The 25,368-nt window shown below is 53.1% G+C and overlaps 1 protein-coding gene across 1 annotated transcript in view; it reads left to right on the top strand.

Annotated features, from left to right (window-relative positions):
• MYRIP (myosin VIIA and Rab interacting protein) overlaps positions 1 to 25,368 on the top strand; it is a 257,140-nt gene that overhangs the window by 213,439 nt on the left and 18,333 nt on the right. Inside the window, exon 10 of the mRNA XM_068100415.2 lies at positions 13,698 to 13,859. Coding sequence (XP_067956516.2) covers positions 13,698 to 13,859 — 162 coding nt within the window. The remainder of the gene's footprint in view (positions 1 to 13,697; positions 13,860 to 25,368) is intronic.

The raw sequence follows: 25,368 nt of genomic DNA, 5'->3' as shown, positions 1-25,368 counted from the left end.
TAGGGATAGGAGTTAGGGATAGGAGATAGGGATAGGAGATAGGGATAGGAGCTCGGGATAGGAGTTAGGGATAGGAGATAGGGATAGGAGTTAGGGATAGGAGTTAGGGATAGGAGTTAGGGATAGGAGTTAGGGATAGGAGTTAGGGATATGAGATCAGCATAGGAGTTAGGGATAGGAGTTAGGGATAGGAGTTAGGGATAGGAGATAGGGATAGGACTTAGGGATAGGAGTTAGGGATAGGAGTTAGGGATATGAGATAGGGATAGGAGATAGGGATAGGAGATAGGGATAGGAGTTAGGGATAGGAGTTAGGGATAGGAGTTAGGGATAGGAGATAGGGATAGGAGTTAGGGATAGGAGTTAGGGATAGGAGTTAGGGATAGGAGTTAGGGATAGGAGATAGGGATAGGAGTTAGGGATATGAGATCAGGATAGGAGTTAGGGATATGAGATCAGGATAGGAGTTAGGGATAGGAGTTAGGGATAGGAGTTAGGGATAGGAGTTAGGGATAGGAGATAGGGATAGGAGATAGGGATAGGAGATAGGGATAGGAGATAGGGATAGGAGTTAGGGATAGGAGATAGGGATAGGAGTTAGGGATAGGAGTTAGGGATAGGAGTTAGGGATATGAGATCAGGATAGGAGTTAGGGATAGGAGTTAGGGATAGGAGTTAGGGATAGGAGATAGGGATAGGAGTTCGGGATAGGAGTTAGGGATAGGAGATAGGGATAGGAGCTCGGGATAGGAGTTAGGGATAGGAGTTAGGGATAGGAGATAGGGATAGGAGTTAGGGATATGAGATCAGGATAGGAGTTAGGGATAGGAGTTAGGGATAGGAGTTAGGGATAGGAGTTAGGGATAGGAGTTAGGGATAGGAGTTAGGGATATGAGATCAGGATAGGAGTTAGGGATAGGAGTTAGGGATAGGAGATAGGGATAGGAGATAGGGATAGGAGATAGGGATAGGAGATAGGAGATAGGGATAGGAGATAGGGCTAGGAGTTCGGGCTCAGAGATAGGGATCTTTGTTCCTTTCACATTTCTTTCTACGTTTTCAAATTTCTCCTTATTCATTCTAATTCTTGCTTGTTCTTTTTTCTCTTTCTTCTTCTATCTGTCTAAGGAGAAGTGAATTCTTGCAGAGATTTTTCTGGAAGGTTCACTTGGCTGCGCCAAGGGATAGGAGCTCGGGGTAGGAGTTAGGGATAGGAGTTAGGGATATGAGTTAGGGATAGGAGTTAGGGATAGGAGTTAGGGATAGGAGTTAGGGATAGGAGTTAGGGATAGGAGATAGGGATAGGAGTTAGGGATAGGAGATAGGGATAGGAGTTAGGGATATGAGATCAGGATAGGAGTTAGGGATAGGAGTTAGGGATAGGAGTTAGGGATAGGAGTTAGGGATAGGAGTTAGGGATAGGAGTTAGGGATAGGAGATAGGGATAGGAGATAGGGATAGGAGATAGGGATAGGAGATAGGGATAGGAGTTAGGGATAGGAGATAGGGATAGGAGTTAGGGATAGGAGTTAGGGATAGGAGTTAGGGATATGAGATCAGGATAGGAGTTAGGGATAGGAGTTAGGGATAGGAGTTAGGGATAGGAGTTAGGGATAGGAGATAGGGATAGGAGATAGGGATAGGAGATAGGGATAGGAGTTAGGGATAGGAGATAGGGATAGGAGTTAGGGATAGGAGTTAGGGATAGGAGTTAGGGATATGAGATCAGGATAGGAGTTAGGGATAGGAGTTAGGGATAGGAGTTAGGGATAGGAGTTAGGGATAGGAGATAGGGATAGGAGCTCGGGATAGGAGTTAGGGATAGGAGTTAGGGATAGGAGTTAGGGATATGAGATCAGGATAGGAGTTAGGGATAGGAGTTAGGGATAGGAGTTAGGGATAGGAGTTAGGGATAGGAGTTAGGGATAGGAGTTAGGGATAGGAGTTAGGGATAGGAGTTAGGGATAGGAGTTAGGGATAGGAGTTAGGGATAGGAGTTAGGGATAGGGGATAGGAGATAGGGATAGGAGATAGGGATAGGAGATAGGGCTAGGAGTTCGGGCTCAGAGATAGGGATCTTTGTTCCTTTCACATTTCTTTCTACTTTTTCAAATTTCTCCTTATTCATTCTAATTCTTGCTTGTTCTTTTTTCTCTTTCTTCTTCTATCTGTCCAAGGAGAAGTGAATTCTTGCAGAGATTTTTCTGGAAGGTTCACTTGGCTGCGCCAAGGGATAGGAGCTCGGGGTAGGAGTTAGGGATAGGAGTTAGGGATAGGAGTTCGGGATAGGAGTTAGGGATGGACCCCGTTCGTGTTGGACCCCGTTCTTTCTTCATCTTCATCACTGATCTTTCTGATTCTCTCCCAAAACCCTCTTTATCTTTTCACCTGATGACTCCACCATCTCTCAGCATTCCTCATCCTTCAGATAGGCAGGCACCAGTCTCTTCGCTCTTTGCAGAAGCTGATAGTATTAGGAGCTGATCCAACGATTGGAATATGTGCTTCAACCCTGGCAAATGTCACTCTCTCTCCCTCCTAAGTGACCATGTGGCAAACCCTCCATCAACTTCCTTGGTAAAGCACTTGAAGAAGTTCAATCGCTCAAAATTTTGGGCCTTTCATCAGCCACAATATCTCTTGGGCAAACGACGCGTCACAATAAGCTTCCAAAGGCAGCTATGACTGGGCGTCCTCCATTGTGCCAAGTGATACATTGCAAATTTCAACTCTATAAACCTACAAGGCCTTCAGCGGCAGGCTGAAGTAGGCTCCCCCTTTTGGGCTGCCACCCCCCCCCCCCACCCCCCTGCTCACTCCTTTCACCTCATGAGGCCGTGGAGCCCAACAGCCTCAAATTATTGCAATCCCTTGTGGCGGAGCTGAATCTCAGACAGTTATTCCCATATCACAGACAGGGTGGTGACCTCTTTGTCTTCTCTTTCCTCCTTTTGGTCGTGCACCCTCTGCTATTTCTTTGCTCTGCCCTCCCTCTCTTCACGACTCCTGGGTTTCTCCAGTGCACATGTTCTGCCATTAACTCTACTGCTGAGACTCCAAAAATCCAGGCTCACTGCTCCACCTCCACTCATTTGTTCCTCTTTTCTCTCACACGTGGAAATCATTTCCTCAGTCTGTTAAATCTCTTGAATGCTTCAGGATGGCTGTTGACCAAGTCTTCATGTCATCCTCCATCCATACTCATGATGTTCTCTACCTTCCATACATTTGGCAAAGCCCGCACACACAAATCCATTTCGTCCTAAGTTCCTGTTTTCTCCCCTCTCCCTCCACTTACCTTTCTGTTTTTTCTTTTATTGCTATTTCATCCCTGGTTTTCTCTTCCTGTTCTTTCAGCCCCATCGTTGCCGTGTTGCCACCTCTGTCTAACTCGATCACAACCTATGTCGTCCCCATATTCCCCTTACTTTCCCATTCTTCCCCTCACCCATTTTTCCTCCAAGTGTCTCTCTATTGTCTCTCTATTGTCTCTCGATTGTCTCTCGATTGTCTCTCGATTGTCTCTCGATTGTCTCTCTATTGTCTCTCTATTGTCTCCCTATTGTCTCCCTATTGTCTCCCTATTGTCTCCCTATTGTCTCCATATTGTCTCCATATTGTCTCCATATTGTCTCCATATTGTCTCTCGATTGTCTCTCGATTGTCTCTCGATTGTCTCTCGATTGTCTCTCGATTGTCTCTCCATTGTCTCTCCATTGTCTCTCCATTGTCTCTCCATTGTCTCTCCATTGACTCTCCATTGTCTCTCTATTGTCTCTCTATTGTCTCTCTATTGTCTCTCTATTCTCTCCCTATTCTCTCCCTATTCTCTCCCTATTCTCTCCCTATTGTCTCCCTATTGTGTCCCTATTGTGTCCCTATTGTGTCCCTATTGTGTCCCTATTGTCTCCCTATTGTCTCCCTATTGTCTCCCTATTGTGTCCCTATTGTGTCCCTATTGTGTCCCTATTGTCTCCCTATTGTCTCTCTATTGTCTCCCTATTGTCTCCCTATTGTCTCCATATTGTCTCTCTATTGTCTCTCGATTGTCTCTCGATTGTCTCTCGATTGTCTCTCGATTGTCTCTCGATTGTCTCTCGATTGTCTCTCCATTGTCTCTCCATTGTCTCTCCATTGTCTCTCCATTGACTCTCTATTGACTCTCTATTGACTCTCTATTGTCTCTCTATTGTCTCTCTATTGTCTCTCTATTCTCTCCCTATTCTCTCCCTATTGTCTCCCTATTGTCTCCCTATTGTCTCCCTATTGTGTCCCTATTGTGTCCCTATTGTGTCCCTATTGTCTCCCTATTGTCTCCCTATTGTCTCTATTGTCTCTATTGTCTCCCTAGTGTCTCCCTAGTGTCTCCCTATTGTCTCTCTATTGTCTCCCTATTGTCTCCCTATTGTCTCCCTATTGTCTCCCTATTGTCTCCCTATTGTCTCCCTATTGTCTCCCTATTGTCTCCCTCGTGTCTCCCTCGTGTCTCCCTATTGTCTCTCCATTGTCTCTCCATTGTCTCTCTACCCTGATGCTAATGTTTCCCTGCTTTCCACTTTGTTCTGGTCTGTGTTCCAGCTCTTCCATGAGCCTCACCTTTGTACATCCAAAGATGTTCACCTATTTCCACCCTCTCCTCTGTACCCCAGATCATTACCAAAAACATCTATAACACCATCCTATATCTTATTGGCAAATCTGCAAAATTATCTAAATTACATTCCTGGAATTGATCTCGGAACTCCTTTTTTTCCCCCTTTTCTTCCTACGTATATTGACCCAATCTCTACCTACCAAATTTAAATCCCCATTGTTATGTTTAGAATTCACATATTTATAATTCATATGTATGAAAACGGCAGTGGCGTCGTTGGGAATGGAAGTGACGGTTGGTTTTGTGAGTCTGTGTGTGCCTGAGAGAGACACGGAGATGGAGGCCTATAGGCCGTGCGGTGATGGTTTGGAAAAGCTGTGATTAAACTGTTGACATTTACAAGCAGTACTTTTCATGTCATTACTGTATGCACCACCCATCACCATTACTCTTCCTTTTCAGCATGCATGGCCTTCTCATTTCCTCTCAGACCTTCCTGTCGTCGTGCTTTTCCATCACTTCATGTGCCTTTCAGCAGCATAAGAGGAGTACACTTCAATTCTCACTACTAGCAACGGTACCTGCCCTATGGGCGGGGCTTCAATTGGGAGGCCCAAATGAAATGGCAAAATATCAGAAACTGAAGGCTTTTTTTTATTTTAAACGATTTATATAAACATTCGTTAAATCATATCACATGCAAATCATCAAAATCTAAACAGTATTTGTATAATTTCAATAAAAGCCGCATCACTGTTCATATCGGTAAATATTATTCCATCGTGTTTGGAAAAATTGGAAAAATTGGAAAATTGAAAAAAAATTGGAAAAACAATATGGCCTATTTTACTCCAGGGGGTCCCAGGATTACCCACCCAAAATTTCGTTGCGATCGGTTCAGCCGTTTTTGCGGTACCTGGGAACAGACAGACAGACAGACAGACATTTGGTGAATTATAGTAAGATACCTAAGCTCTAATCAAATAAATGTTCACCCATTTCTCGACTAGTATAATCACTTTACTCTATATCGATATAACAGTGTTACCCAGATTGTTACACTTGCCTCTGATTTTATTTCCTGTGACATCTGTGCATCTTTCAGCTTCCTATTCCTGCAATCCACTTCTTCCACCCATGCCTGCACTTCTTCCACCCATGCCTGCACTTCTTTCACCCATGCCTGCACTTCTTCCATGCCATTGCCTGCACTTCTTCCACCCATGCCTGCACTTCTTCCACCCATGCCTGCACTTCTTCTATGCCATTGCCTGCACTTCTTCCACCCATGCCTGCACTTCTTCCACCCATGCCTGCACTTCTTCCACCCATGCCTGCACTTCTTCCACCCATGCCTGCACTTCTTCCATGCCATTGCCTGCACTTCTTCCATGCCATTGCCTGCACTTCTTCCATGCCATTGCCTGCACTTCTTCCACCCATGCAGGCACATCTTCCACCCATGCCTGCACTTCTTCCACCCATGCCTGCACTTCTTCCACCCATGCAGGCACATCTTCCACCCATGCCTGCACTTCTTCCACCCATGCCTGCACTTCTTCCACCCATGCCTGCACTTCTTCCACCCATGCCTGCACTTCTTCCACCCATGCCTGCACCTCTTCCACCCATGCCTGCACTTCTTCCACCGATGCCTGCACTTCTTCCACCCATGCCTGCACCTCTTCCACCCATGCCTGCACCTCTTCCACCCATGCCTGCACTTCTTCCACCCATGCCTGCACTTCTTCCACCCATGCCTGCACTTATTCCACCCATGCCTGCACTTCTTCCACCCATGCCTGCACCTCTTCCACCCATGCCTGCACTTCTTCCACCCATGCCTGCACCTCTTCCACCCATGCCTGCACTTCTTCCACCCATGCCTGCACTTCTTCCACCCATGCCTGCACTTCTTCCACCCATGCCTGCACCTCTTCCACCCATGCCTGCACCTCTTCCACCCATGCCTGCACATCTTCCACCCATGCCTGCACCTCTTCCACCCATGCCTGCACTTCTTCCACCCATGCCTGCACTTCTTCCACGCCATTGCCTGCCCACAACTCCTCCAGACCGTTACGTGCCAGCACTCTCTCCACACTGTTGTTCGCAATCACCCTGTCCTCACTACTGCCTGCTAGCAGACCCTCCACAACTCTTTGACCCTTCTCAGTCAACTCCCTCTTTGCAAATAACCAATACATATCTACAAATTGTTCATACTAAAGCGCGGCGTTACGCGCGCTGCTTGCGAGCAAGGAGGAAGCGGACAAGCGGTAACTTATAAGCGTCTTTATTTCAGGAGCTCACTGTAACACTGGCGCGCTCCGGGCTGCGCACCCGGTGTATATCATGAGGCCACGCCTACCCCTCGGGCGTGGCCACCGCCCACTTGGTGCGCGGAATGATGTCACCATGCCAGTGGGCTTTTGTGTCCGCCACACGCGCCCCCCCAGAATTCCCGCGCACCTGGAGGGCCAGTTTGCGGGGCAGACGAATGACCCGGCCGAAGCGCCCCGTGGCGATCGGCGGCGTCTGGGGTGCAGGGATGCCAGGTGGGATGCCCCTGGCTGCCCCTGGGATGGGTGCAGGACCGGGGGGCGGCGTGGCAGCAGGGCTGGGCGGTGCCGGGGGTCCGCCCGCAGGGGGGCGGCCCCGACGTGGGGGTCGGGCCACTGGCGGTGGATGGTCCACGTCGAGGTGGGCCGGCTTGAGGCGGTCTACCGAAACGCGGTCAGGAGTACCGCCGATGTCCAGGGTGAAGTGCTTCGCCCCGGTCTCCAGCACGCGGAAAGGCCCGTCGTACGGGGGCCGCAGTGGTGTCCGGTGGGCATCGTGGCGGACGAAGACGTACTCCGCCGTGCGAAGCTCCGGGGCGACGTGCGTCGGTGGGTGCCCGTGGCATGCCGTTGGCACCGGGGCGAACCTCTGGGCGGTCTCTTGCAGAGCGGAGCACTGCTGTGCCGCGGACCATGGTGCCGTGGAGTCGGAGAGGAACTCGCCCGGCACCCGCAGCGGTTGCCCGAAGACCAACTCCGCCACGGATGTGCGCAGGTCCTCCTTGGGCGCCGTCCGGAGGCCCAGCAGGACCCAGGGGAGCCTGTCGACCCAGCCGCCGTCGCGGAGGGTGGCCCGGAGCGCGGCCTTCAATGAGCGGTGAAATCGCTCACACAGGTCGTTAGCCTGGGGGTGGTAGGCCGTGGTTCGGTGCAGCCGGACCCCGAGCCCCTGCGCGACCGCCCCCCAGAGCTCCGAGGTGAACTGGGAGCCGCGGTCGGACGAGATGTCTGAGGGGACGCCAAACCGGGCGACCCAGGTGGCGATGAAAGCCTGCGCGACATCGGCCGCCGTTGTCGACGCCAAGGGCACGGCCTCCGGCCACCGGGTGGTGCGGTCCACCATGGTGAGGACGTAGGTGAAACCCCGCGAGGGGGGCAGAGGTCCCACCAGGTCCACGTGGACGTGGTCAAACCGGCGTTCCGGCACCGTGAACGGGGCCAACGGGGCCTGGGTGTGCCGGTGCACCTTGGCGCGCTGGCACGCGAGACACGTCCTGGCCCAGCCGCAGACGGCCTTCCGGAGGCCAGGCCAGACGAACTTGTCGGTGATCAGCCTTTGGGAGGCCCTCGCTCCCGGGTGGGATAGGCGGTGGATGGCGTCAAACACCTGCGCTGCCAGCCCGCGGGCACGATGGGGCGAGGACGCCCGAGGGAGACGTCGCACAAGAGGGCCGCGCCCGCGCCGTCGAACGCCACCTCGGTGACGCGGAGGCCCGTGACGGCGGTCCGCAAGGCCTGGACGTCGGGCTCAGCGGCCTGGTCCGCTGCCATCCGGGCATAGTCGATGCCGAGGTGGACTGCGTGGGCGACGGCCCGGGAAAGGCAATCCGCCACCGGGTTGTCCTTCCCCGCGATGTGCTGGATGTCCGTCGTGTACTCGGACACGGCCAAGAGGTGACGCTCGTGCCGGGCCGACCCCGGCTCGGTGACCTTGCCCATCGCGAAGATCAGCGGCTTGTGGTCGACGAAGGCAGTGAATGCACGGCCCTCGAGCAGATGGCGGAAGTGCCTGACCGCCAAGTGAAGCCCGAGCAACTCGCGGTCGAAGGTACTGTAACGGCGTTCGGGCAGGCGAAGCTGCCGGCTAAAGAACGCCAGCGGTTGCCAAGCTCCACGCACCCATTGCTCATGCACCGCGCCCACCGCGTCGTCCGAGGCATCGGTGGTGAGAGCGATCGGTGCATCGGGCGCCGGGTGCGCGAGCATGGTGGCGTTAGCCAAGGCGAGCTTCGCGCCCTTGAACGCCGTGTCCATCTGCTCGGTCCAGGTAACGTCGCCTTTGCCTGGCTTACCTCGGAGAGCTTCGTGCAGGGGGCGCAGGAGCTGGGCGATACGGGGCAGGAACCGATGGTAAAAGTTCACCATGCCCAGGAACTCCTGCAGCCCTCTGATCGTGTGGGGGCGCGGAAACCCCTTCACCGCCTCCACCTTGGCCGGCAGGGGGACGGCTCTGTGCCTGGTGACACGGTGCCCCAGAAAATCGATTATGGTGGCGCCGAACCGGCACTTTGCGGGGTTCACAATCAGGCCATGCTGGCCCAGGCGTTCGAAGAGCGTGCGGAGGTGGCGTAGGTGGTCTTCGCGGGACGCGCTGGCGACGAGGATATCGTCCAGGTAGACGTAGACAAAATCCAAGTCACGCAGGACGCTGTCCATCAGTCGCTGGAATGCCTGAGCCGCATTCTTCAGACCGAAGGGCATGCGCAGGAACTCGAAGAGTCCGAATGGCGTGATGACCGCCGTCTTCGGGACGTCCTCCGGCCTGACGGGGACCTGATGGTAGCCGCGTATGAGGTCCACCTTCGAGAAGAAGGACATGCCCGCCAAACGGGCGGAAAAGTCCTGAATGTGGGGGACGGGGTAGCGGTCGGGAGTCGTGGCGTCATTGAGACGGCGATAGTCCCCGCACGGTCGCCATCCCCCGCCGGGCTTCGGCACGATGTGCAGCGGCGACGCCCAAGCGCTCTCTGAGCGCCGAACGATGCCGAGTCGCTCCAGGGTAGCGAACGCCACTTTTGCCACCACCAGCTTCGTCGGCTCGAGGCGGCGTGCCCGGGCATAGACCGGTGGCCCGACGGTGGGGATGTGATGGGCCACCCCGTGCTTGACGGCCCCCGCCGAGAAGGTGGGCCGCGTGAGGGCCGGGAAGCCGGCGAGGAGGCGGGTGAATGCGTCCGCTGCCGGAAGCGTACAGACCAACGTGGCCGGAACCGAACCGTTCGGCAAGCCGCTTGGCAAGCCGCTCATTGAGCTGGGCAACGCACAAGCGAGCGAGCTGAACGTCTCGGCCTGGACAAGACGTCTGCGCTTGACGTCGACCAGGAGCCCATTAGCGCACAGGAAGTCCGCGCCAAGCAGTGCCATGGGCACGTCGGCGGTGACGAACGTCCATTGGAAAACCTGCCCTCCGAACCGCAGAGAGAGGCAGCGTTTTCCGTACGTACGGATGGGCGTCCCGTTCGCGGCAAGCAGCGTGGGGCCCCCACCCGCGGCGTGCTTGTCTGACGTGCCGGCGGGAACGACACTCACCTGCGCTCCCGTGTCGCACAGGTAATGGCGCCCGGAGAAGGTGTCCGTTATGAACAGCAGGCTGCTCAAACGGCCGGCGTTCATCGCCACTATTGAGCGCCGGCCCAGGCGTTTCCCGACCTGTTGAAGGAGCATGGCGGATGACACTGCTGAGCTTCGTGGCCGAACTTGGCGTGGAACCAGCACCAGGTGGTGGAGCTGGAGGAGCGCGGCTGGCTCCGCCAGGCCGGTGGAGTTGGTGGGTTTCCCCGCGGTGGCGGTTTTCGCCGCGGCGGTGGGCGGGGCGTGGCGGCGGTCACGAGGTGCGTATCAGCATGCTGCGTATGCTGTATAAGCTGCTGCTGTGGATCAGCAGCATCAGCAGCAGCATCAGCAGCATCAGCCACGAGGGCCGTGACGGCCACGCCGACTCTCGCCCGCGTGTCCGAAGCGGCGAAGTACTTGTCCGCCTCGGCTGCCAATGCTCGGGGTTCCGTTAGCCCGGTCCCGGCCAACGTGAGGCGAACCTGCGCTGGAAGTTGGCGACGGAAAAGCGCCCGGAATAGAGAACCGGGGGCTTCGTCGCCCAACAGTGACAGCATATGGTCCATTCGGACCGACGGGCGCGTGTCACCGAGCTCGGGGAGATCCAGGAGGCGGTCGGCCCGTGCGTCGTCCATGAGGCCGAACGTGGCTAGGAGTAGCCGCTTGAGTGCCTCGTACTTGTGGCCGTCCGGTGGATGGCGAAGGACGGACACAACTCGAGCGGCCGTGCCGGGCCCGAGGGAGGCGACGACGTGGCAATAGCGCGTGTCATCGCCGGTGAGGCGCCGAAACTGAAATTGGGCTTCGGCCTGGACGAACCAGACTTCGGCCTGAGCCTCCCAAAATTCGGGAAGTTTGATGAAGTTGGCCATGGCAATGGCGTCGCGTGTGGAAGGATCGCTCCGGCAGATCCAACGTCAAGGGGGTCACCAGTAAAGCGCGGCGTTACGCGCGCTGCTTGCGAGCAAGGAGGAAGCGGACAAGCGGTAACTTATAAGCGTCTTTATTTCAGGAGCTCACTGTAACACTGGCGCTCCGGGCTGCGCGCCCGGTGTATATCATGAGGCCACGCCTACCCCTCGGGCGTGGCCACCGCCCACTTGGTGCGCAGAATGATGTCACCACGCCAGTGGGCTTTTGTGTCCGCCACAATACTCCCTTACCTCTTGTCATATCGCCAAGCTTTCCTTTAAAGCAGTTTGTTCACTTCAGTTGGGGTATTTCTTTACCTGTAATATGTTGGAAATTTCCCTTGACATTGCAAACATTAACCGCATTGCTCACACTGCATGTTGTCTTTACCAAGCCCTTTGCTCCCCTAATGCACATATTCCTCGGCGAAGTTAAGGTTAATCGCTTGCTGACAAAAATACCATCACCTTTGCTAGACCGTCTTCTTTAGCTGACTTGTCCTTATGCATGCCATATTGGTAAGAAGTGACTGCAGGGAGAGGGGTGGGTAGGGGAGGAGGGAAGGGGTGGGGTGGGATGAATGAAGGGAAAGGGCAGGAAGAGGGAGGGGAAGAGGTGGGTTGGGAAACCGGAGAGGGAGGTGGGGTGGAAGGAGGAGAGATGGGGAAATGTGGGCGTGAGGAGGCAGGGGAAGGTATGCGGGAAGGCAGGGGAGGGATGGGATGACGGAGGGGAATGGGTGGGATGAGGAAGGGGTGGGGTTGGAAATTGCGGTGAGGTGGGGTGGAAGGAGGAGGGAGGGGAAGGGGTAGGGTGTTAGGAGGAGGAAGGGGTAGGGTGGAAGGAGGAGGGAGGATATGGGGTAGGAAGAGGCATGGGATGGGTAGGAAGAGGCAGGAGATGGTGGGGGATGGCGATAGGTGGGGTGGTCGAATGAGGAAGGGGAATGAGTGGGAGGAGGGACTCACAATGCCAGGCACCTTTGCTAGACCTCAATAAATGTACCTGCAGGACTTCCAACGAATTGACACTTCACCTAACAAAACAGCAGCAAAACAAACACCCCAGTAACAACGATACTTACACAAGCACACAACAAAAGCCCTCAAACATGCGTTGTTTCAGAAGCTCACTTGAATACCCACCTTCACACTAAAATAATAATCCATATGTCACTATCGCTTTTCCACTACACAACCTCAAACAAACCGAGCACAAATTTCAAGAATAAACCAAATAAATCCTAATCACGATCGTCACGGGGCTACAAACCAGGAAGTGATCAATGTCATGATGTCACCAAAAAAAGAAGCAGTACTAGATGTCTTGAAAATTTCTGGCTTGTACAATTTCCACATCTATAATAATAAAAGGCAGTGTCTGTCCGTCCATCTGTCTGTCTCCTCCATAACTCCAAAACCATGAAACCTAGCAGCCTCAAACTTTGCATGAATACACCTGGACCTCCAACCGATTGCAATGATGAAAACTGGGTGTTTGGGTGTGTTATAACATCCTTTTTGAAGATGATTAATGAGGTGCTCATAAGAAACTAAAAAAAACAGAAAAAGGCTTACCAATATGGCGGCCCACCATCTTGGTCAGCCCACTGCACCTCGCTGGGTTCTTAAGCCGCTATTTTGTTTCGGCCTACTCACATGTGCCTTGCCTTGGAAACACGATCGATTATCATGACATAATTGAAGCATATCATCAAAATCTGGATTCGGATATGAGGATTGGATCCTACCGACTAAATAAATGTCCAAATCTGGAGTGAAATCTGACAAAATTTACCATATCTAGCGATTTTATAACTAAGCGTATATATTCATTTATTTAAGCGAGGCTATGATTCTCCTTCTGGGGTTAGTTTTTTATTTATTTAACTTAATAATATTAATTTTTAACTTGATTCATACTTCCATGGGATAGGGTGTCACTCCACTGTGCCTGCGATCTTTTTTTCAAATTCCCTCTAGATGATGGACCCATATTGCGTATATTTTTTAATATGATTAACCAGCACTTGGTGAATGCTATTCAGGCTGCTTTTGCAAGCCATGGCGTTACAGTAGACAGAGCTCTCTTTTTGTTTTTACATACCCATTTTTTTATTGACTAACATTTTTGTGCGATTATACTAACCCTCCCTTCCCTCCCCCTCCCTTTCCCCTTCCCCCTTTCCTCTCTCTCCTCCCCCTCCCTTTCCCTTCCCCCGCACCCTCCTTCTCTACCCCCTTCCCCTTTCCCCTCCCCCTTCTCCCTTCCCCCTTCCCCTCCCCCTTCTCCCCTCCCCTCCAATCTCCCCCTCCCCTCTCTCTCCTCCCTGTTCCCTTCCCGTCACCCTCCATCCTCTCCTCCCCCTCTCTCCCTTCCTCCACTCCTTCCCCCCTCTCTTCATATTCCCTTGAATAAGCGACTCATTGTTACCCGGCAACGCCGGGTACTTTTGCTAGTCAATAAATAATGACCAAATCCTAAAACATCATATTTGAACAAAATATCCAAAAGCTACAACCCTTAAAAAGAATTGTCATTTTCTATATCACTCCAGTGCTGCCCACCTTTTACAGGTGTATATGGGAGCAGGTAGGGTGTTTGCACTCGAAGAGGAGCTGACCGAGCTAGAACTGAGAGCTCGCTCTGTCCAGGGCCACACACCTGACATGGAGCTATCTTCACTGGAAGACAGTGTGGCCTCAGCTGCTGCCCAGCTGCAGCTCAGTGAAGCACAGGTGGGCCTTGTTTTAATATCAAAGGGACTTGTCATCAATTGTGTCATAGTTGTGATAGTAATATTGCTTGCTGAAACCGTTAACTCACATCGCAATATCCAAGCGTTTTACACATCAGATTATCGGTTTAAATAAAGTTACCTCTTCTCTCAATTGGGAAGAATCACTGTAACTGTTTGCGTGCTGTTGGCCACCATCGTGGCCTCATTAGAACGTGATGTTGACCACGACCGTGGCCAAGTCATTGTTCAACAATCTGTATTGTTTGTTTCAATTTAAGTGTTTGTTCCTCTGGGTGCCTTATTAACAATACAGATGTTTTGTTCAGCTTCCCTGAAAAATACCATATTTTTGTAATGCATACTGGTAAATTCAGCACTGAAACGGTTAAGAATTCTAATATCCGGATCTTCACCAAAATCGAATCGATCAATTTGATATCGTGCTCACAAACCGATAAACAGGGGTGAATATATAACTTTGGTCCACCTTTGGTGGCAGAGATTAGAATGATCAAATGCTAATTGATCTTTCATCATACTAAAATACGCCATTTCGTGTCTGTCTGTCTGATGAATTTTTGACGCCAATACATTCGTCGTTACTTATCCAAACTCAACCAAACTTGACAGGATGACGAAGGGTTACATAATGAAGGTTCTAGCGCATTCATTTGCCCCTCTCCCCAAGGGGGTTTTCCCTGGCATTGCCGTCAATGGCGTTGCGTGTTGAGGTGTATATCAATGTTAAATTAGCTTTATCGTGGCGTTTTTCCAAAGAAGAAGATTATCATGGTGTCTTTCCAAAGATGCTTTTAAAAACAAAATTGATGATAATCGCATATTGTTAATGTAATTACAAAAAATATCAATACTAATGTCCGACTTCCCCAAAGCGTTTTTCCTGCAGTGACGACGTGTATAAATAGCTTATAGTTATAATGGCGTTTCCGTGGAAGCAATGGCTTCCACAGGAAGTAAAAATATTATAAACCACAAACACGTAATCTTAGCTTCTTAAACAGTCGCTAATGCTCTTTATAACACTAAATAAAGACATTTGGAGGAATCCCAACATCCGTGAAGTAAGGTTTACTTACGTAACTGAGCGAAGATCTACTGTACTCTATATACCCCACAAATGTTGGGTAATATTAAAGCACGGCGTTACGCGCGCTGCTTGTGAGCAAGGAGGAAGCGGACAAGCGGTAACATATAAACGTCTTTATTGTAAGACTACACTGTAACACTGAAATGCTCCGGGCTGGTCGCCCGGTGTATATCATGAGGCCACGCCTACCCCTCGGGCGTGGCCACCGCCCACTTGGTGCGTGGAATGATGTCACCACGCCAGTGGGCTTTTGTGTCCGCCACACGCGCCCCCCCAGAATTCCCGCGCACCTGGAGGGCCAGTTTGCGGGGCAGACGAATGACCCGGCCGAAGCGCCCCCTGGCGATCGGCGGCGTCCGGGGTGCAGGGATGCCAGGTGGGATGCCCCTGCCTGCCCCTGGGATGGGTGCAGGACCGGGGGGCGGCGGGGCTGGGCGGTGCCAGGGGTCCGCCCGCAGGAGGGCGGCCCCGACGTCGGGGTCGGGCCACTGGCGGTGGATGGTCCACATCGAGGTGGGCCGGCTTGAGGCGGTCTACCGAAACGCGGTCAGGAGTACCGCCGATGTCCAGGGTGAAGTGCTTTGCCCCAGTCTCCAGCACGCGGAAAGGCCCGTCGTACAGGGGCCGCAGTGGTGTCCGATGGGCATCGTGGCGGACGAAGACGTACTCCGCCGTGCGAAGCTCCGGGGCGACGTGCGTCGGTGGGTGCCCGTGGCATGCCGTTGGCACCGGGGCGAACCTCTGGGCGGTCTCTTGCAGAGCGGAGCGCTGCTGTGCCGCGGACCATGGTGCTGTGGAGTCGGGGAGGAACTCGCCCGGCACCCGCAGCGGTTGCCCGAAGACCAACTCTGCCGCGGATGCGCGCAGGTCCTCCTTGGGCGCCGTCCGGAGGCCCAGCAGGACCCAGGGGAGCCTGTCGACCCAGCCGCCGTCGCGGAGGGTGGCCCGGAGCGCGGCCTTTAATGAGCGGTGAAATCGCTCACACAGGCCGTTAGCCTGGGGGTGGTAGGCCGTGGTTCGGTGCAGCCGGACCCCGAGCCCCTGCGCAACCGCCCCCCAGAGCTCCGAGGTGAACTGGGAGCCGCGGTCGGATGAGATGTCTGAGGGGGTGCCGAACCGGGCGACCCAGGTGACGATGAAAGCCTGCGCGACATCGGCCGCCGTTGTCGACGCCAAGGGCACGGCCTCCGGCCACCGGGTGGTGCGGTCCACCATGGTGAGGATGTAGGTGAAACCCCGCGACGGGGGCAGAGGTCCCACCAGGTCCACGTGGACGTGGTCAAACCGGCGTTCCGGCACCGTGAACGGGGCCAACGGGGCCTGGGTGTGCCGGTGCACCTTGGCGCGCTGGCACGCGAGGCACGTCCTGGCCCAGCCGCGGACGGCCTTCCGGAGGCCATGCCAGACGAACTTGTCGGCGATCAGCCTTTGGGAGGCCCTCGCGCCCGGGTGGGACAGGCCGTGGATGGCGTCAAACACCTGGCGCTGCCAGCCCGCGGGCACGATGGGGCGAGGACGCCTGAGGGAGATGTCGCACAAGAGGGCCACGCCCGCGCCGTCGAACGGCACCTCGGTGACGCGAAGGCCCGTGACGGCGGTCCGCAAGGCCTGGACGTCGGGGTCAGCGGCCTGGTCCGCTGCCATCCGGGCATAGTCGATGCCGAGGTGGACTGCGTGGGCGACGGCCCGGGAAAGGCAATCCGCCACCGGGTTGTCCTTCCCCGCGACGTGCTGGATGTCCGTCATGTACTCGGACACGGCCGAGAGGTGACGCTGCTGCCGGGCCGACCACGGCTCGGTGACCTTGCCCATCGCGAAGATCAGCGGCTTGTGGTCGACGAAGGCAGTGAACGCCCGGCCCTCGAGCAGATGGCGGAAGTGCCTGACCGCCAAGTGAAGTCCGAGCAACTCGCGGTCGAAGGTACTGTAACGGCGTTCGGGCGGGCGAAGCTGCCGGCTAAAGAACGCCAGCGGTTGCCAAGCTCCACGCACCCATTGCTCGTGCACCGCGCCCACCGCGTAGTCCGAGGCATCGGTGGTGAGGGCGATCGGTGCATCGGGCGCCGGGTGCACGAGCATGGTGGCGTTAGCCAAGGCGAGCTTCGCGCCCGTGAACGCCGTGTCCATCTGCTCGGTCCAGGTAACGTCGCCTTTGCCCGGCTTACCTCGGAGAGCTTCGTGCAGGGGGCGCAGGAGCTGGGCGATACGGGGCAGGAACCGATGGTAAAAGTTCACCATGCCCAGGAACTCCTGCAGCCCTCTGATCGTGCGGGGGCGCGGAAACCCCTTCACCGCCTCCACCTTGGCCGGCAGGGGGACGGCTCCGTGCCTGGTGACACGGTGCCCCAGAAAATCGATTGTGGCGGCGCCGAACCGGCACTTTGCGGGGTTCACAATCAGGCCATGCTGGCCCAGGCGTTCGAAGAGCGTGCGGAGGTGGCGTAGGTGCTCTTCGCGGGACGCGCTGGCGATGAGGATATCGTCCAGGTAGACGTAGACAAAATCCAAGTCGTGCAGGACGCTGTCCATCAGTCGCTGGAACGCCTGAGCCGCATTCTTCAGACCGAAGGGCATGCGCAGGAACTCGAAGAGTCCGAATGGCGTGATGACCGCCGTCTTCGGGACGTCCTCCGGCCTGACGGGGACCTGATGGTAGCCGCGTATGAGGTCCACCTTCGAGAAGAAGGACCTGCCCGCCAAACGGGCGGAAAAGTCCTGAATGTGGGGGACGGGGTAGCTTTCGGGAGTCGTGGCGTCATTGAGACGGCGATAGTCCCCACACGGTCGCCATCCCCCGCCGGGCTTCGGCACGATGTGCAGCGGCGACGCCCAAGCGCTCTCTGAGCGCCGAACGATGCCGAGTCGCTCCAGGGTAGCGAACACCGCTTTTGCCACCGCCAGCTTCGTCGGCTCGAGGCGGCGTGCCCGGGCGTAGACCGGTGGCCCGACGGTGGGGATGTGATGGGCCACCCCGTGCTTGACGGCCCCCGCTGAGAAGGTGGGCCGCGTGAGGGCCGGGAAGCCGGCGAGGAGGCGGGTGAATGCGTCCGCTGCCGGAAGCGTACAGACCAACGTGGCCGGAACCGAATCGTTCGGCAAGCCGCTTGGCAAGCCGCTCGTTGAGCTGGGCAACGCACAAGCGAGCGAGCTGAACGTCTCGGCCTGGACAAGCCATCTGCGCTTGACGTCGACCAGGAGCCCATTAGCGCACAGGAAGTCCGCGCCAAGCAGTGCCATGGGCACGTCGGCGGTGACGAACGTCCATCGGAAAACCTGCCCTCCAAACCGCAGAGAGAGGCAGCGTTTTCCGTACGTACGGATGGGCGTCCCGTTCGCGGCAAGCAGCGCGGGGCCCCCACCCGCGGCGTGCTTGTCTGACGTGCCGGCGGGAATGACACTCACCTGCGCTCCCGTGTCGCACAGGTAACGGCGCCCGGAGAAGGTGTCCGTTATGAACAGCAGGCTGCTCGAACGGCCGGCGCTCATCGCCACTATTGAGCGCCGGCCCGGGCGTTTCCCGACCCGTTGAAGGAGCACGGCGGATGACACCGCCGAGCTTCATGGCCGAACTTGGCGTGGAACCAGCACCAGGTGGTGGAGCTGGAGGAGCGCGGCTGGCTCCGCCAGGCCGGTGGAGTTGGCGGGTTTCCCCGCGGTGGCGGTTTTCGCCGCGGCGGTGGGCGGGGCTTGGCGGCGTTCACGAGGTGCGTATCAGCATGCTGCTGAACATCAGCGCGCTGTAGAAGCTGATGCTGTGGAACATGCTGCTGAACATCAGCGTCGAGGGCCGTGACGGCCACGCCGACGCTCGCTCGCGTGTCCGAAGCGGCGAAGTACCTGTCCGCCTTGGCGGCCAATGCTCGGGGTTCCGTTAGCTCGGTCCCGGCCAACGCGAGGCGAACCTGCGCTGGAAGTTGGCGCCGGAAAAGCGCCCGGAATAGCGAACCGGGGGCTTCGTCGCCCAACAGTGACAGCATATGGTCCATTCGGACCGACGGGCGCGTCTCACCGAGCTCGGGGAGATCCAGGAGGCGGTCGGCCCGTGCGTCGTCCGTGAGGCCGAACGTGGCTAGGAGTAGCCGCTTGAGTGCCTCGTACTTGTGGCCGTCCGGTGGGTGGCGAAGGACGGACACAACTCGAGCGGCCGTGCCGGGCCCGAGGGAGGCGACGACATGGCAGTAGCGCAGGTCGTCGTTGGTGAGGCGCCGAAGCTGAAATTGGGCTTCGGCTTGAACGAACCAGACTTCGGCCTGGGCCTCCCAAAATTCGGGAAGTTTAATCGCCATTGCCTTGTCGTTGGCCATTGCAATGGCGTCGTGTTCGGAAGGATCGCTATGGCAGATCCAACGTCGAGGGTCACCAGTAAAGCGCGGCGTTACGCGCGCTGCTTGTGAGCAAGGAGGAAGCGGACAAGCGGTAACATATAAACGTCTTTATTGTAAGACTACACTGTAACACTGAAATGCTCCGGGCTGGTCGCCCGGTGTATATCATGAGGCCACGCCTACCCCTCGGGCGTGGCCACCACCCACTTGGTGCGTGGAATGATGTCACCACGCCAGTGGGCTTTTGTGTCCGCCACAATATCATGGCCCTTTCTGCCGCTATCGTGGCATTTTTCGTAGCGAACGTTTGAAACTCGCTCCTGCTGTTTAAAACGACACTGAAAGGGAGAAGCTCGGGTTGTGCTCCTTTACCAAGCAGCTAGCTAGTGCTTGCCAAGCCAGCCGTTCCTCAACGGTTTTGAATGGAGTGCTTGCTCAAATGCTTAACATAATGCTGAAATCACTTGGCGATCTCTTCGCAAGAAACTTGGTAAATGAACACGCCCAATGTTTTTGAGACCCGACCATAGATCGACTCTAATCTCTATACCCCAAAGATGAATGACCCTTTTTTCCGCTCCCTTAGTGAGCGGGTGTACTAGTATGCAAAAGGTAAGATAAGGTTTTCAACAAAGAGGCAACCTTAAGGCTGCTCTTTGTGGCCTATAAGGAGTAAGGTGGTGCACCACCACTGTTCCCAGATAAACTGTTATTGATTTCCTATATCCAGCAAGCTTGTACTTCATTTTGACAATCCTGAAAGGATGACAGGCTGAGTCAATCTTTCTGATAGTATTTTGGCATTAGTGGGGCTTGAACCCAAGACTCTGAGACTCTAATACTGCACTTTTTTGCCACGGTCATGAGGCTTGTGATTGTTTCCTGGAACTTGGGCTGCAGAAGTGAGAACCAGATTGTTATAAATGTTCACATCCTGCTCTTAACCCTTCCAGACCCCTTACGTTACCTTTCCTTGCAGCTCTCCCACCACTCCATTTAGCTCACCAAGCCCTCACCTCAGCTCTCCCGCTCATCGTCTCTAGAGTCCCTGTATATAGAGAGTTGTGTCAACTCAAATTTGGACGCCATTTTGTGTCTAAGTGTGTCGGATTAGATATACATGTACATTCGCGATATGGGGTGATATATTCTAAACCTGCTAAAAAAAAATTTTACTACACATATTTAGTCTTATTATTACATACAGGTGATATTTGTTTTGTCAAAAACTCAGCTATTGCCGTGAAAAAGAGCTGTGTGGTGATATTAAAAGTGGTATGGCAATGCATATTACAAGCCAACACTGCATATAAGAGCTAACATTATAAGTAAGACAAACCAATGCTGTCGTTCTCTGAATTTTAATAACTTTTAGAAAGGAGTGTGGGCATATCCAACATTTTTTAAAGGGTGCCGAGAGCAATTCCGGTGTAGGACTTCCAGCCGACATATAGTTTAACACACCTAAAACAAATTCTGTACGTGGTATTGCCATATTTCTATTGTGTACAACTTTAGTTTTATCGACATTTATATTCAATTTCTGTAAAGTATCTCGACAAACTGCGATCAATTGTCGTACGCGTTTATTCACTCTGCCGATCAAGGCCCGATTCACAGCAGCGCCATCCGAGGTCTGGCGTAGGGATACCACCCGGTCCCGGTGTAGGGATACAATGGTGAATATTTGCACTGCATACATGACATCCTCCCCTTTAAGTCCAAAATTACCAAGAGCAATACGTGCTAGATTTCCAGAATTGACATTTCAAAAGCAACATTTCCAAACCATGTGAAAATATGTGTGCAAATGGTTATGAGAATAATGAAAATACGTGAAAATAGAACATGTGTCAACGTGAAAAAAAAAACATCTTCAAAGATTCAACCGGTCGGGTGCTTTTCTCTCACGCATTGAGCGTCGCGGTGTACCAGTGGATACAGAGTCCGAGGTGATTCCTTTGGGTCGCGGTGTACCAGTGGATACAGAGTCCGAGGTGATTCCTTTGGTCTCCACGAAGGGTGTGGCGTTTGCAGAGGTTTTCGGGGCATCCGAGCCGGCTGGAGCGGCCACGACGATCTCCGGCAGTGGTGGGTCGAACTGTTGTCCTGACTGTGACGATGCTACAGGCTCCATCGACTCACAGTGACGGTAGGTTATGTGGTCCTGATGTCGACGAATTTCGCGGCCGTCCTGCAGGCGAATCACACTGGACAGTGGACCTGGCTTCTCGATGATGTCCCCCGGTAGCCACGTCGCACCTGCACCAAAATTTCGGGCAAACACTGGATCTCCAATGTTGATACATCGACTGTTGGACGTCTTATCGTGCACCAACTTTTGATTAAGCTGGCTCTGATAAACATTTGATGATATGTCTGGTTTGAGATTGTCAAGTGTCGATCTCAAGTGTCGTTTCATCAATAACTCAGACGGAGCTGCACCGGTTGTTGATTGTGGCGTGATGCGGTATTTGAACAGGAGACGAGACAGCTTTGTTTCCAGGGTTCCCTCCTGAAGTTTCTGCAATCCGGATTTGATGATTCCCACGGATCGTTCGGCCAAGCCATTTGAAGCCTGGTGATGTGGGCTGACAAACTTATGTTTGATGCCGTTCCGACGTGTGAACTTGGCAAACTCGGTACTGGAAAAACACGAACCGTTATCACTCACGATCATCCTGGGCAGACCATGAGTGGCGAAACAGCGTCTGAGTCTTTCGATGACAATGGCTGACGTAGTACCACGCGTCACATAGGCATCAATCCATTTTGTGTGCGCGTCCGTAATTATTAGAATCGTGCTGCCGTTAATAGGCCCGGCATAATCGAGATGTAGGCGATGCCACGGTTCGCTGGGCCATTCCCAGGGATGCAGTGGCGCTTTCGCAGGTGTATTCCGGGTGCTCTGGCAGGGGTAACAATGTCGAACATGATGTTCGATATCAGCATCAAGATTCGGCCACCACACATAGTTTCTGGCGAGTGACTTCATCTTCACAATCCCGGGGTGACAGTCATGGATTTCATCCATGACCCTGGAACGCAGATTTTTCGGGATCACGACACGACATCCCCAGAGTAGGCAACCATTTTCCACGCTGAGTTCGTTTTTACGTGCTTTAAAAGCCGCAAAATCTGGGTCACCCTCAGGTAGCAAATGCCATCCAAGCTGTACAGCCTGGACAGTTCTGGACAGAACGGGGTCTCGTCGAGTATGAGTGCGGATCTGGCCGGAATCGACAGCACAATCTTCCAGATGATCCATCAGTGCGATAATGGATCCTGGTGTAGGCGAATCATCAATGGATTCTGGAAGGGGTAACCGACTCATGGCATCTGCATTTGTGATAGACGAACCGGGCTTATAACATATGGTGTAGTCATAAGCAGCGAGAAACAGGGACCAGCGGATGATCCTGGGCGGTAGTGTGTCAGATGTCGCCTTAGTTGGACCAAACAGACTGATCAGCGGCTTGTGATCAGTGCGAATCGTGAAATGATGTCCAAGAAGGTACTGGCGAAATTTGCCGACGCCGAAAACGATTCCCAATCCTTCCTTGTCAAGTTGGGAATAGTTTTTCTCTGCCGGGGACAACGTTCTGGATGCAAATGCAACCGGTCTTTCCGTACCATCAGGCATCACGTGTGATAATACACTCCCCACTCCATACCGACAGGCATCGCATGTCAGCACAAGATCCTTCTCTGGATCAAAATGAACGAGAACATTGGACGATTTGAGCAGATCCTTAGAGGTCTGGAATGCTGATTGTTCAGTAGACCCCCAGCTCCAGGAGACTCCTTTCCTCAAAAGCCGATAAAGGGGGCCCAAAACGTCAATTTCCATTGTAATGATTTAACAAGCTGCAAGTCAGCTTCTGTCTCTGACATAAGGAAAACGTCATCGGCATCTAGTAAGATTGAAACGTTAATTTATTACTACACCCTTGCCCAGAACTCTGATGGATATTGCCTGATCGATTAATATGTTTCATAGCTGGCGACTTAATTAACACTTAATTTTCGACTGCGCCAATCCGTAATTAAACAGAGAAAAAACTTTAAAAAATACCTGCAGTGTGCACGGTTCGTCGAGTCGAACAGATATGGAAAAGCACAGATAAGACGTCGTATTCACCATAACTTGTTTAATTTCACCAGGAACACGATGAGGCCAACACAGTAAACATTCAGTACAAAACTTGGTTCATACATTCAGTACAGAACATGATTCATACATTCAGACCGTAAGAAAACTCTGCCCGTAATACAACACTCTGACCAGACCAACACTTCATCCCACTACGTTCACTCCTCACAAGTGAAACTCATCACTACTCCGTTCACTTCTCACAAGTGAGACTCATCACTACTCCGTTCACTCCTCACAAGTGAGACTCATCACCACTCCGTTCACTCCTCACAAGTGAAACTCATCACTACTCCGACAAGTGAAGACTTGAATATGACTACAGACGGAGAGACTGCTCACGATACGGCGAGAAGAGACCTCATCTGTCTTCTGCGATGAGTGCAAGAGACCTCACGACAGCCACGTGGATGAGAAGAGACCCCGTACGAAGAGAAGAGACCCCGGGAGTTCACATGACCATTTCACTTCTTTCACACCACACACACAGCGTGCTTTCCTCGACAACACGTGTAGAAAAGACAGTATTTCCTATCTCTTGCACCTATATTGCAGCCTCAACCAATTACAGGTTGCCACTCTGGTCACATGACTCTTGTATGTTTGTAACATTGTATTGTATCTTGAAATATTGTATGTTTTGGGAACGATAGCTGTCACCAGGTTAAATATATAGGGATTGTCCAATGTGCAAAATCTTCCATCACTACAATTTGGCCATAAATCCCGGGGTGGGAAATATTTGAGCAAATATGCCACAAGACGCATGAGCACTGTACAAAGCAAACAATAACTCGTCAAATTTTGGACGTATGGATGGCTGCACAACCCGCAAAAAAATTGAGCAGGCCCCCCCCTAAAATTGCTTTTATGATTGCCGATTAGGCTAAAGATTTTAAACCAAAAAAATAACTTGCCTCGGAATAAGTTTTGAATGGACGGACAGACAACTGAAAACAAAACGGACCATGGGTTTCCCACCCCTATAAAATCAAAATTAATTCCCTCTGAAAAAGTACAGTGACATTGCCCGCAGACTACCCAACCGCAGACCAGGCAATGTCACTGTACCGGGACATTTCATCAATCGATGACAATATGCGGTCCGCTAGGACTACCCGAAAAACATTGAGCAGGGTTCTTCCCACGGAAATGCATTTTTGGTCAGCTCCTTGAAGATTATAAACAAACACAAATCACTTCCCTTTAAAATGGTTTTCAACGGACAGACAACCAAAAAAAAACCGAGCAGATAGAATTGCTTTTGAACATCGATCATCAAGCGGCGTGGGCCTACCTGGCAGAGTCTCGAGGAGTCGATCGCTTTCCAGCTCTTTCGTCTGACTTTCGCTTCCCAAATTTGTCTTCTGACTTTATCACTTGGAAATCTATACATCTTATATTTCCCAGATTGGTTTGAACAACCAAAAGCAGAACAACCAGTCATTTTGTTTGGCAATAAACAACATTCTCGTACCAAGCTGACGTTCACGCACGGTGAAGTTAGACACAAAATGGCGCCACGAAATCACGTGACCAGAAATCTCGGGTCAGCGCATGGCGCAACTCTCTTTATACAGGGACTCTAATCGTCTCCATGGGAGGAGACTGTTGGGGGGGGGGGGGATGTGGATTAAAAGAAGGGAAATAGAGACGTGGGGGCATTAACCATGTGTTAGGAGTGCAAATGTGTGTATTCTGTTTGCAAATGTTCCTGTTTATTCAGAGGGCAGCAGAATGAGAGACCAACAGAACAGCAGACAGTAACAGATGGGCTAAGGTTGCACAACACATATTACGAGTAGTGGAAGGAAAAGGGCTTTACGGGTGGGCAAGGGTAGCAGAGATCATTTCTAGGTATACAAAAAACCATGAGGTAGTGATTGGCAGCAGTTTTAACCCATGTGCAATGAAGAATGCA

The sequence above is a fragment of the Myxine glutinosa genome, chromosome 6, assembly GCF_964187855.1.
Source record: "Myxine glutinosa chromosome 6, kmMyxGlut1.1, whole genome shotgun sequence".
Taxonomy (NCBI): Eukaryota; Metazoa; Chordata; class Myxini; order Myxiniformes; family Myxinidae; genus Myxine; species Myxine glutinosa.
Note: the sequence above shows the minus strand (reverse complement) of the source record. Positions and strands in the feature narration are given on the sequence as shown.